Source organism: Pundamilia nyererei, unplaced genomic scaffold (genome assembly GCF_000239375.1).
Source record: "Pundamilia nyererei isolate P.nyererei 1_Seehausen unplaced genomic scaffold, PunNye1.0 scaffold00060, whole genome shotgun sequence".
Lineage (NCBI taxonomy): Eukaryota > Metazoa > Chordata > Actinopteri > Cichliformes > Cichlidae > Pundamilia > Pundamilia nyererei.
The window spans coordinates 1,482,464-1,494,727 of record NW_005187461.1 but is presented as its reverse complement, the minus strand read 5'-3'; the positions used below and the strand labels follow the sequence as shown (position 1 = coordinate 1,494,727).

Here is a 12,264-nt window from a genome sequence, read left to right as displayed (position 1 = left end):
GATATATTTATTACTTGTATATTTTTGTGTGTTTTCCTTTTTTGTCATTCTGCGAGATGGAGCTTCCTGCTGTGATGAAGACTTAAACAGTTTAGCACATTCACTACTGTATATGTATATTTGTTTCCCCAAAAAATGAAAACGAACAAAAGCAGAACGTCTTCTTTTGAAAAACTTAAGGAAATTGAAATATTAGATTTTACCAGCATAATAATCCCCAAAAACTCACATATATCATTTTTACAAAGGGGTGTTAGCAAATATGGTTTTTGTAAACAGGCTAATGAAGGTCTAGATTCAAAGAATAAGAATATTTTTCATTTTGTTGTTGTTTTTATGATGGCGAATTTAATTGTGTTTTGAATCATCAGTAGTCTGGATGCTTGTGGACTATTTTATAACTCCTTTTGCTTTGATTTTTGTAATGATTTGCAGCAGACTCTGGTGATGTGTTGTTTGTCTGTTACATAGCTCAGGTCTCTCAGAGACCGGGGTAGGTGAGTGGTTGGGTGTTTGAGATCAAGACTAGGGCTGTTGGGCTGAGGTTTTTATTTTGCTCTTTGAATTGCACAGGTTTAAGTGACCGTGGAGTGAACTGACCTCCTTTTTTAACATTAGCTAAGGACAGAGGATTCCCCAAAGGTGTGCCTCCTCTTAAGTAACTGTCACCTTCATCATTGTAATCTCACCATTTTCTTCAGAAAACTTTTATTATTCACATTAATACCCCTAATTATGACATTAAGAAAAATGTTAATCATGCTGACATTTTCCATATCCGAGCTTACGCTGTTCTCAAAACATCACCTTGTTCAGCTTTCTCTACATGCTTACTCCATACAGTATGGAGTACTGTTCAAGCACAATTCTGCACTATGCATTAGAGCAATACAGTTGCCCCTGTTTCAGACTGATCTGGGTAAGATTTACCAAATCTTTTAACCATTTCCGTCATCATGAACTAACCAGCAGGATGAGAATGATAAAACAGCAGGAGGAGTGTTGCCGATTTTGATGAAGGAGCACTATTGTCAATTTTCTGTGTAAAAATTGAGACATTGTTGCTTTTGAAACACTGAGATGGGCAGTTTGTGGAGTTTGTTGCATAATTGAAGTCCCATATTTCTGTACCGTACTTGTCTGGTACACTCATAATGTCTCTGATGTTAGATACAGTTGTTTGTCACATGGATATGGAAGGGATAAATTAAAACTACATAGTCAGTATTAATCTTGTAATGACAGAACTTCTGTTACAACAGTAACAACTGAGTGGATGCTGTGTGTGTGTGTGTGTGTGTGTGTGTGTGTGTGTGTGTGTGTGTGTGTGTGTGTGTGTGTACATTTGTTTGATTTATCATTGTTAGATTGTTACTTTTGCAACTATAGAGCGTTGAAAACATTTGTGGTCCAAAAGTAGCTTCTGCACTCATGCAGGCTCATCGGTGACCTAACTCTCTTGGTTTGTTTGCACAACATAGCTATGGATGGAGAGAGACTAATCTAAAAATGGAAAAATATAACATGGTTAAAAAGGAATGCTAGCAGTATGCTGTACTGCGGTGGGTTTTAAAGTTTCTCCACCACTTAAAACGGTGTTCAATTGGCTTCACAACTAAATAAAAGATGCCCTTGGATTTGTATGACTTTTCTTCTGCGTCTGTTTCTCTGCCTTGCCATTTTTAATGAGCTACACAAAACTAGACTCCACGAAACTTCCTGTAATGATGGTGCCTGTATTCCTGTGCTCCTACAGACAACACAGAATAGGATAAAATGCTAAATTATACTATAGGACAAAATCAGTGTGAGCCAGTGTCATGCCTAAAAGGGTGACAAATATTTCCTAGAGTCCAATGCAGTATGCGGTCTGCCGTTTAGTAAGTGCCACTGGTAATATTGCATATTATTATAAAAAATAATATATAAAAGGTAACAGCTAAAAAATGCATTATTAGTTTATTATTATTATTATTGTAAATATCAATAAAGTTAGCTTTAGCTTGACATTAAAGTGATATGCAATCACGAAATTAGGAAAATGAATGGCCTATTCTGCGTAATGGGCACTTTCCCCTTTTTTATTTTAGTTCTGTATGATTAGCCCATTTTACACTGTGTTGCTATTTAAAGGATCTAAAATGACCGTACATATACACACACAACACTGCTCTGTTTTGTGTGTGTGAGGGAATAAAAACCGCACAAGTCGCTGTAAGGTGGTTTAAAAAAAAAACAGGCTTCTGCTCCGCTGACTGGAGAGGCGGGTGCGGCTCGGGAAGCACCCAATCAAGGTGCCATTGGAGGGAACTCACTGAATCAAACCGAAAGTCTTTCACATAGGTTTTCTATATTTATGAATATTATTATTACGTCTGTTTACCGAAATCCAGCGCGTCTTCAGTGCTGCTGACTGACCCGGGCAAACAGTTGTAAGTGGCGCTGCGAAGCTGGACGTGGTTGTGAACTTGCAGCGAGGAGGGGATCGCGTTGCTCAACATTTTCGTGGTTATTCTTGAAGATTGAAATTCCTGTCACTTAAGTATCCGAATGCTTGAGCGGTCAGAGTCTCGGGGGGAAATGGAGAGCTTTAACAGAGTGGCTTTTCGCAGGAAACCGAGAAGTCTGGACGCCACGCAGCGACGAGAAGCAGGTGAGGGTTTGTTTTTTAAATTGTAGGGAACATTTTGATGATTAGATGTAGGCTACAATCCCAAAGCCACTCTGAGAGATTCATTTCTCAACTATTATTTTTATTATTTATTTTGTGCGACTTTTTTATCCAACTTCTTAAATATTTAATATGTCTTCACAGGAACCACTAGAAACATTAAATAGGCTTTCATGTGCAGGTAGGAATGACTCAGTGTTATGACTTTTTTAGTTGTCACATAGCCGTGATGTGTTTTCCTCAGTCCGGTTGGGTAAGCGTGGAATGGCCAGGCCGTGACACTCGGCACACCTCCGTTACAGCCCCGTGTTTACACACCACTGCTGTGCTGGCTGATCAGCAGGTATGAAGGGTTTAAAGGCAAGACCCAACCTGTTGTGTAACCATCTGCAGGCTGGAGGGCATGTTTTTTCTTTTTTTCTTCCAAATAACCACAGTGAACAAAAATTAGTAGGCAGTCATATGACACTGCCTGTACACACACCTCTCAGGTGTTCCTCAGAAGGTTTCTGTGCACTTTGTATCTCAGCTTAACATTTCAAATGCATTAAAAAAATCTTGGGATCTGTGACCAAACAAACTTCCAGATGACTCTTTGCAGAACCCCGACCTGGCACTTGTGACTGAAAGTTTGCTCGCTAATCCAGTTTTACATTTGAAATTACTCTGAAAAAGGATCCAAATGATTATTACAATTATGACTGGGCAAGATCCGCTTAGACATATCGCCTTATCTTGCAGTCCTACTGCATGCTTGTGCAAACATGCAGCTAAGAATACAGTACTCCTAGTTTGATGTGAACTTTGTTCAGTGATTATCACTACATGTATGAAGAGGGAAGGTGGCTTCAGATCATAAAATCTGCCTGTCAGTGGACCGCTCCTGTTACAAGTCCACACCTTTAAGGTCAGGAAGTGAGCTCAGTCCTAAAATACCCAAAAATATTACCAAGCATTGAATCACCTTGTGTTTGCAGTCACTTGTTCATAATCACTACCCCCTTGTATTGCACAATGTCGCCATATACCAAGTTGTCTATGCTTTATGTAAAACTGCTTTTATGATAATAGGCCAAAGGATAATAACAAAATGCAGCACTGAATCTGAGAACTGAGCAACGCAGGCTGCTGATGTGGTTAATGTGAAGTCTTGGCTAATTTCTGGAAGAATTGATTTGATTTGTCATTTTCCATCAGAAGAGGCTTTAGCATCTTACCATGAAAGCCAGCCGTCATTCTCACTGCCAGTTTATTAGCACCAAACAACAAATCTGTCATGCTGGTTCTGTCACAGTAAATTTAACCTGCACATGAACTGTGATCGCTCTCGGGAGTTAAAGCACTGAATCGAACTAATACGTATGACTTAATTGCCCCTGCTGCAGTTGTTTCTTCTGTTCAACTTGATCCAATATGACTCTTAATGATCCAGCATTTTTATTATGCCTGGCTGAGCCTGCATTTCTTTGACTGCGGTTATTTTCTGGCTTTCAGCAGAGACACGGTTTTAAACTTTTAATCATCTGTTACGCTCTACTTCCATTCACTCAGGCCAGACGATTCACTAGCTTTGGTATGAATGTGGATTCTAAGCCATTATTTTATTCTGAAGGACAGACGTTGCAGTCGTTTGTGTCAGTTTTGATCACGTCACTGGGGACAAAAGGTCAGGAAATAAACTATTAGGTCTGCAAGTTTGTTATCCTTTGAACCTGTAACACATTGTTACCATGTCAGCCCTTTTTTGTCGTGTCAGTGTAACGGAGTTGGATTGCACCATGTAAATATCTTTGGATACCATCATAACCTTCAGAATATATCTGTGTATGTGGGCCCATGTCTTAGAAACGTCTCACAACGATCTACACGCACAGTAAAATGAATTCAGTGGAGTCCAAATAGCTTCACAGCACGTCGGTTTATGCTGATGTGAACACAGCCGTATCAGTCTCCAACAAAGGGACTGTTTGTTTTTTGTGTGCTAAGATAGAAGCAGTGGGACTGTATGAATCAGCAGCTGTGTGGCCTGCTAGCCTGCTGTTGCCGGTATTGTTTTTGCTGCACTGATGGCCATTCATGCTGAGCTGAACTGTCTTACTGTCCTCCGCTGGCTTTAACTCTCTTCAGCAATGGTTCTCTTGTACAGTTGAGTTCACGGTGGCTCAACAGTGATTAGTTTTTTCTATGACATGCTTTGCTGAACCACATAAGTAAACACTGCTCATAAATCATATGTGTGGTTATGGAGAAGCATTGCTTCATGTGTTATTGCTATTTGAATGATGAAAGCGGCCAGTTGCAGCCCCCCACCACACCCACTTCTGTGGTTACACCATAGTTAAAATCTTGTAAATAAAATGTGATTAAAGAGTCTTAACGGCTTAGATTGGAGGAAAAATCCACATGTACCATGCAAGAGTCTGAAATAATGGCCTTTATTTCTTTATATTTAAACTAACAAGAAGCTGGACTTGCTTTCTGAAGGTCTTTCAAGGTTGTTGGGGTTATTTTGTTGTTGTTTGTTTACTCATTTTCAGCCCCTTCCTCGTACCTCACAAGTTTCAACGAGCTGATTCCTAAAGAGCTATTAAATGCAATCTTGACATGCTGTGCACTACATCCTTACAAATTTTAAGGAAACTTAGCCCTAAAAAACTACGTACAGCAGATGAACACTATCTGAAAGTCACATTATTGACAAACTGGAAAAAATCCAGCAAAGATCTGACACAGACCCTGAGATCCATCTGGCCCTTCAGTTGATCCATGTAGTGTTTGCTAAAAAGCCTCCTCAGAAATGCTCTCAGTTGATGATGGCTGTCAAGAAGCCATCGTTAAATAATCAGAATCAGAAAGACTTTATTTATCCCCAAGGGGTAATTAAGATACAACAAAGCAGCATGACATTGAAGATAAGGACAAACAATAAGAGTGAGATAATAAATACACAGAATATACAGTATATACACAGTTATAAAATTACACAGTTTTAAAATTAAAGTGACTGAATAGGTGAATAAATAACTGCAAGTGACTAAAAGTGAATAAAGTGTCGGCAGTATAAAAGAGTGTCGAGTAGTTCTAGTTAATAAGCAAAACAAGGAGAAGCTGAGGTATGCAACATCACACAATAACTGGACCGAAGAGATAAAACCTCCATGAGACCAAATTTGACATTCGTGGTTCAAATTGTCGTCGGTACAGTATGTATGCAAGAGGCCGGGACAGATGTGAAACAGTGTCTACAGCTATCTGTAATACATGGTGGAGGCGCTGCCATGGTTTGAGGCTGCACTTCAGCCAAAATCAAAATAGACTAAATTATAAATTTAGTTATGAATTTATAATAAATTTATAAATTATAAATTATAAATCTGGCCTCCCCAGAGCCCGGACCTCAACATTACTGAAGCAATGAGGAGTCATCTTGACAGAACAAAAGGTAGCCAACATCGAAAGAAGATCTTTGAATGTTCTTCAAGAACCCTGAAGAATTATTCCTGCAGACTACTTAAAGAAATGAGACAAAGGCTTGCACAGGTTCAGGCTGCATCGAAAAAATAAAGGTGATCATACCAAATACTGATTTTCAAGCTCGTTAGAATTGTACAAAAAGGTTTTTTGTCTTATTTATTGTATTTCCATGTATATTTTCATATGTTTCAATAAATCGCTTCACCTATTTCCTGTTTACAGTATAAGGAGTGAGGTGTGCCTGAGCTTTTGCACAGGACTGTATGTGTGCACGACTCCAAAAGTTACGATTTTTATAACAGCAGCTCAGATTATTAATTTATAAAATAATATTTTATTGAAAATGTAACTAATAGGATTTTGTAATAACTAAAAAAAATTAATTGTTTTTTGTTTTTGGAGTAGTTACGATACCTGCTAACAAGTAAGATCATTTCCTCAGGATAACGCAAAGAACTTAAATGTGGAAAACGTGAATTGCTATGAGATGACTACAAACTGTTGAATAAAAAGTATTATTCTGATTTCGGTGCAGGTGTCACAGTACATTTGTTTAGCTCCAAGCATAGTTTGGTGGCCTACTCAACACATCACAGCTGATCTGTGATGTCAGACTTTCAGTTTGAGGATAAATATTTTATAAACTTAATAAATGAATATCCACCCTCAAGCTGTCCTGAGATCTGGGATCAAACGTTGAATTAATGTGTTTTTAAAAGTTCTTTTTAATTGGTTTCCATGGATACTTTTGTCTGGTATTTTTCCATTCACAAGTTTGTTATCGCTTTGTTCTTTGGACGGTGAAAAAGTCACGAGAATCAGGAGGAATCTCATCAATTTATTGATTTTTTTTTAATCACTTGACTTTCAGGACATCGTCTGAGATGTGTTTTTCCATTTGTTATATTCACTGGCATGTTAACATTGGCGTGAAAATGTTGTACAATAATATTTAACCACTTGCCAGGTGTGTATGTATTTTTGTTAATCTTTAACTTTATTAGACTGAGTAATGCGGTTGTTTCCTTATTGGAATTTCTTCCCAAAGTTTACTCTGTCTGCTGGAAACAACCCAGACTATAGACGATTGCTCATTGAAGTCTGGAGGAGGGGTTTGGTTTACTCAGGGAATAATCACTGTGGGTGTGTAGTGCACTAAAATGGCTTTTGTGTCTGTGTGTTTGTGTAATGTCAGGAGCTGCATACACAAACGGTCTCAAACAGATGGATTCACAGTAGAATTATTTTTGAGGTACTGGTGCAGTTCACAAACGCTCCAGTAGGAGGCATTAAATGCTTAGGAATGTTTACAAATGGTTGTCACTGCTCAGTGTGGCAGGGCCCTTTCAGAGAAATGTAGTCCTTTATAATGAAGCCTGTATCAGCTGCACTTTAGAGTGGCATGACACTGTGCAGCTGATCCCGCATCAATTAGAAGAGTAATCATCGTGTTCGGTGCTTTTGATTCTCTTTGCAAAACCAGGCGTACCTCCCATCTGAGCAGCTCTTGATTCTATTGTTCTTTACTTTTACACACTAGTGTTCAGTATTTGTTTTTTGTTTTTTAAATTTCATAAACTCATCATAAAACACACCAGTTCTGTGAAAAATTTCATGGCTATTTTGAAACTTCTGTGTTTATATCTTCATCTGTATTCAAGGTCAGCTTGTCCTCTCAGGCGATTTTTAATTTATTGTAAATCTGTTGTTGTAATATATTTCTAAATGTTAATGAGTCTGAGATTCAGTTTGCCCAATCAATAGAAGCTTAAATAGCTGCCATGTTTCAGCCAGGACATTCTGTTTTTCTTTCCATGCGCCAACCAGAGCTTCCTGACTGCAGTGTGTGTGTGTGTGTGTGTGTGTGTGTGTGTGTGTGTGTGTGTGTGTGTGTGTGTGTGTGTGTGTGTGTGTGTGTCTTTTCCCGGTCCTGACAAGCATTGTTATAGCCTAAGAGGTCCTTCCCAGACCACTGCAACACTGTTACCTTTAGTTTGAACTGAGAAAAGGAGGAATCAGCCTTGCTGTGTTGGCCTGCTAGACACCAAGGAACCAATGAGCTAAGGAGCCTTCCACTTTGAGGAAGTTTAACAAAGGATGATATTGTGAAAACGTACAGCCCGCCTTTTTGGTTCTCACCTTTGCGAAACTGAGGACATCCCTTCTGCAACAGGATTAAAATGTGTTTGTGGCTTGCTGATTCATCTTTTATCTTTCTCTGCAGGATCGTAGGGTAAAGCGCAGCATAGTGTGCACCCAGAGGTGTACTGGAAAGGTACACTTTTTTACACTTGGGAAGTGCAACATTAGTGTTTCTTTGTAACACTTTTCCTTTCCTAATCTTTTTATACACCTCACTTTTGGGCACGAGATGGACTTCCTGAGATCCTGTCTGAGACGCGATATATCCTCGGGTAGGTGATTCTCACAGGCTGGACGACACAGTGAGGATGAATACTATCTTTAGCTGAATATATATGTTTAGAAGGACCATTTGGGTTATCATTTTAAAGTAAAAGACACTGGACGGATAATGAAACGACGACGCAAGTACTGGTTTTGGAGCCGGAAAGGTAAAAAGTCAAAGATGTGTCTGCTCTGCTGCTATGGTAAGATTTAGAGACCTGTCATTATGAATTACACAGCAATGAGTTAATGTTGTTGAAAAGGGAAGAGAGTTTTCTTGTTCATGCTTTTAAAAAGTCCTGTGTGAATCATTTTCTTACATGTGAAATGTCCTCGATGCTCAGTTGTCAGTGTTTAAATGGCATTTAGCAACTTTTAGTTTCCTTTAGTTTCCTTTCTTCTAGTTTCTTCTAGTTTCCTAACTGTTAGAGAGGTCCCATTTCTAACATTCCCGTCCTCCTGCTGTACTTCAAAGATCTTTGTTGTGCTGCAGCTCCCTCCGATCAAGTGTTTGCTTGTTCTTGCTTATCTTTAAAGAGCCTTGCCTTCTGCAGCACCGCTAATTGTGTTGGGTTTCGTTAGCAGTCTGCGTGAATGACTGGTAAATTCACACAGAGCGACTACTTGTCATGTACAGCGAGTGCTTTAAATGTTCTTGTTGATTTACTGCGTTGGCCTCCCTGCAGACCTGCCTGCAGCCTCAGAGAAACACAGCAGCATGTGAGGGGAGCTTTAAATCCACCACAGTGGAAAAAACCCAAAAGTTTTGTTCTCAGAGGCCTGGGAACTGGCTCCCACTCTTAAGACCCTCCAACCACTCTGACCTTTTGGCAACGTCCCTGATGAGCTTTTACAACTGTGTTCATGCAATACAGTGTATGCGTGCTGTAACATTGCAGCCCCTTAAATGCGCACCTTTCTTCGGCTCCTGTGTGTTGTTGAGGGGTTGAGTCACCCTCAGTTAAAAGCAGACCAGGAGAAGCGGTGTGAGACATTCTGCTCTCATTCACATTGGCAGGAAGGAAAAGGCTGGGAACACCAGCGAGCCCGGCTCCTTTCACCATGCTCATTGTTTTAATGTGGGAGAGAGTCTAAGAAGCAGTGGAGACCCAACTTATCAGCACTGCTACATGCACAGTTGGATTCATTCTCTATTTTTACTTTAGTGTTCAAAAGAGAGGTTTTAGTTCAGGGAACATTTGAGCATCTCTTACAAAAAGGTTAATGGTGAATGTTTACTTTAAGTCAAATTAGCTTCTGTAAGCACTGAAGTAGCAGCATTAATCATACTAATGTGGGAACAAATGCCCAGTCTATCAGAAGATTCTCTGAATTTAATGTAGCCATGAAAACTAGAAAAATTATACCAGTAATGATAAATAAATTCTATTATCATGGCATGGAAATGGAATAGGAATGATATGGACATCCCCTCTCTTATTTTAGGGGTATGTAGCATCATGTTAAGAAATACTTACACCAAGTTCTACAAATAATAGTGAACAACAGTTACAGTCTGTTGTTTTTAAATGCTTATGTTGATGAAAGAATGCTCGATGTGTCGGGGTTGGCCTCGGGCATTTAATCCTGCTCACTGTGTTTTTGTTCAGCTCAAGGCCATGAAGTGTGTAAGTGTGTGTGTGTGTAAGTGTGTGTGCATGTGTGTGTGTGTGTGTGTGTGAGTGTGAGGCATAATGACCAGCCCCTTAATGGTCCGTGCGACCATTTGCGTGTGTGTGTTCCCAAGATGACACACTCTTTTAGTTTGTGCTGCAGTGCAGTTGTCGACATTTTCAAATTAAATTCTGAAATATTGTGTAATTAACACTTACGTCTTTGGAGACTTTACTGGTAGTTGGCGGCTGATTCGTCAATGTTACTTCCTTGTTTTTACGTCGTATTTAAAGAACTTAAACAAGAAAGTAAGTTCTGCATAGACAAAGGGCAAGTGTCTGGTAGTCATGTGCAGATGATAATGATGAGCTAAATTTAGCACCATTGTTCGTTTCACTTGGTGAGAGTCTTGAGAGTGTTGTTGTTAGCCTCTGCTAGGTGCTTCCTGGAAAACTACATGTTTTTTTCTTTCTTTTTTCCCTCCTTTATTGCAAACTCTTTCTTTACCTGTTGATCTCTCTGTTCACATTATTAGTTTGACACGACATGTATGGACATCTTCAGATTTACATACATTCATCTCAAGTTTTAAACTTTCAAACTTGTCGGTTTCATTTAAATCAGGGTGGGTGTTGGAAAAATCTTCAATCTGTTAATGCAATAGAGGACATTTAGATCTCTGGTATTTCATTTGCTGAAATGCAAATAAACAGGTGTTTCCATTTGAGTCTTTTTTTAAATCTATAAGTGGTTTAAAAGCTGAAACAATGGAATTTACAGTAAGATGATGTATTGGATGTTGTTTAAGCACGAAAACAGCTGTCAGGCAGGTGTGCAGTTTCGACTGTAACCACCAGAGGGCTTTCTGCCAACACGCATGTCAGCAGATGTTGGGCAGAAACGCCAAATCAGAAAGGTGTGGGTTTTTAGTATTTCGGATTTTAAGGTGCTAATCTCAAAATGTGTGAACTGCTGTTAAAAATGTCGAACATACATTTATGATTATGGCTCCAAATGAAATTTCACCCTCCCACACTGTCTGTCATCAGTCAGTATGGAGCACCTGATGAGCCTTGTCAGTTGAATTGTGAGTGCCTTGTTAGAGTGTTAAATGGTGCAGAGGGGAACGTAGTAAAAACTGTTAGCCACAATGTGATTTACAAAGCATTTGCTGAATAGTAATTCAAACAGACACAGTCGATCGGTGGGTATATATGACAGAATTTCACACAGCGCTCCTCATGTTTAACCTGTGCCTGTCTTTAAGCAAGATGGTGTTTGGCTTGATAAACTGGCCTTTTATAAGATCAGCGAATGAGCGCGAACTAGGTCCACGTATTCTATCACTGCTGCACTCACAAACATGAAAATAATGAGGCGTTTATCAGTGTTAAAGATCCCGTTGAACTCATTTTGTTATACAGCTTGGATTATAATGAGATTTCTTCTGCGTGTTTACTGTGTGGAAAGACGAGATGGATAACAAAAGCATTTTCTGTGCCGAGATCCTTTTCTCACTCCCGGTAAACTAATTGTTTAATCAATTTGATGTTTAGATAAACGCTACAGTCTGGCTGCGTTATTATCTCTTGCACAGCTTTGCTTTAGGGTCGTTGCTTCACAGTCTGCATCGATTTTCAGCTGGTTGTTGGGGTTTTTTGTAGGGGAAGATTGACAGCAGGGATGGCATGATTGTGGGAACCAATCCAGGGCAAGTTGTGAGGCGGGGGTGGATGCTGACCCGTTGCCTGTCCTCCTTTTGTGACAGATGTGCTCTACTGCTGTAGAGACAAGCTTTTGGTTTGTGTACCTTGTTTGTTGTGTATTTGAAGCTTTTGTTCTTGTGTGTGTGTCTCTGAATGTGCTCGTGTCTGCAGACCATACCCATCATTTATTATTGACCTTCAACAATGTGCATGGAGGAGGGGAGGGTTGAGTCAATGAAAACAGCGAGGGATCAAATATGTGCGTGTGCGTGTGTGTGTGTGTGTGTGTGTGTGTGTGTGTGTGTGTGTGTGTGTGTGTGTGTGGGAGTGTGTGCAAGAAAACAGGCGTGTTGGTAAGTGGTGCAGGTTTAATTAATGATGTGTGTGTGTGTG

At 39.6% G+C, this 12,264-nt stretch overlaps 1 protein-coding gene across 3 annotated transcripts in view; it reads left to right on the top strand.

Annotated features, from left to right (window-relative positions):
- The first annotated feature begins 2,276 nt into the window (after positions 1-2,276).
- The window catches only part of fgd4a (FYVE, RhoGEF and PH domain containing 4a), a 50,824-nt gene continuing 40,836 nt past the window's right edge, over positions 2,277-12,264 (top strand). The window contains exon 1 of one of the 3 annotated variants that reach the window (XM_005734787.1): positions 2,277-2,653. In XM_005734787.1, the coding sequence (XP_005734844.1) occupies positions 2,551-2,653 (103 nt within the window). In that variant the 5' untranslated portion in view covers positions 2,277-2,550. The other 2 variants (XM_005734790.2, XM_005734789.2) reach the window with 2 other exon arrangements.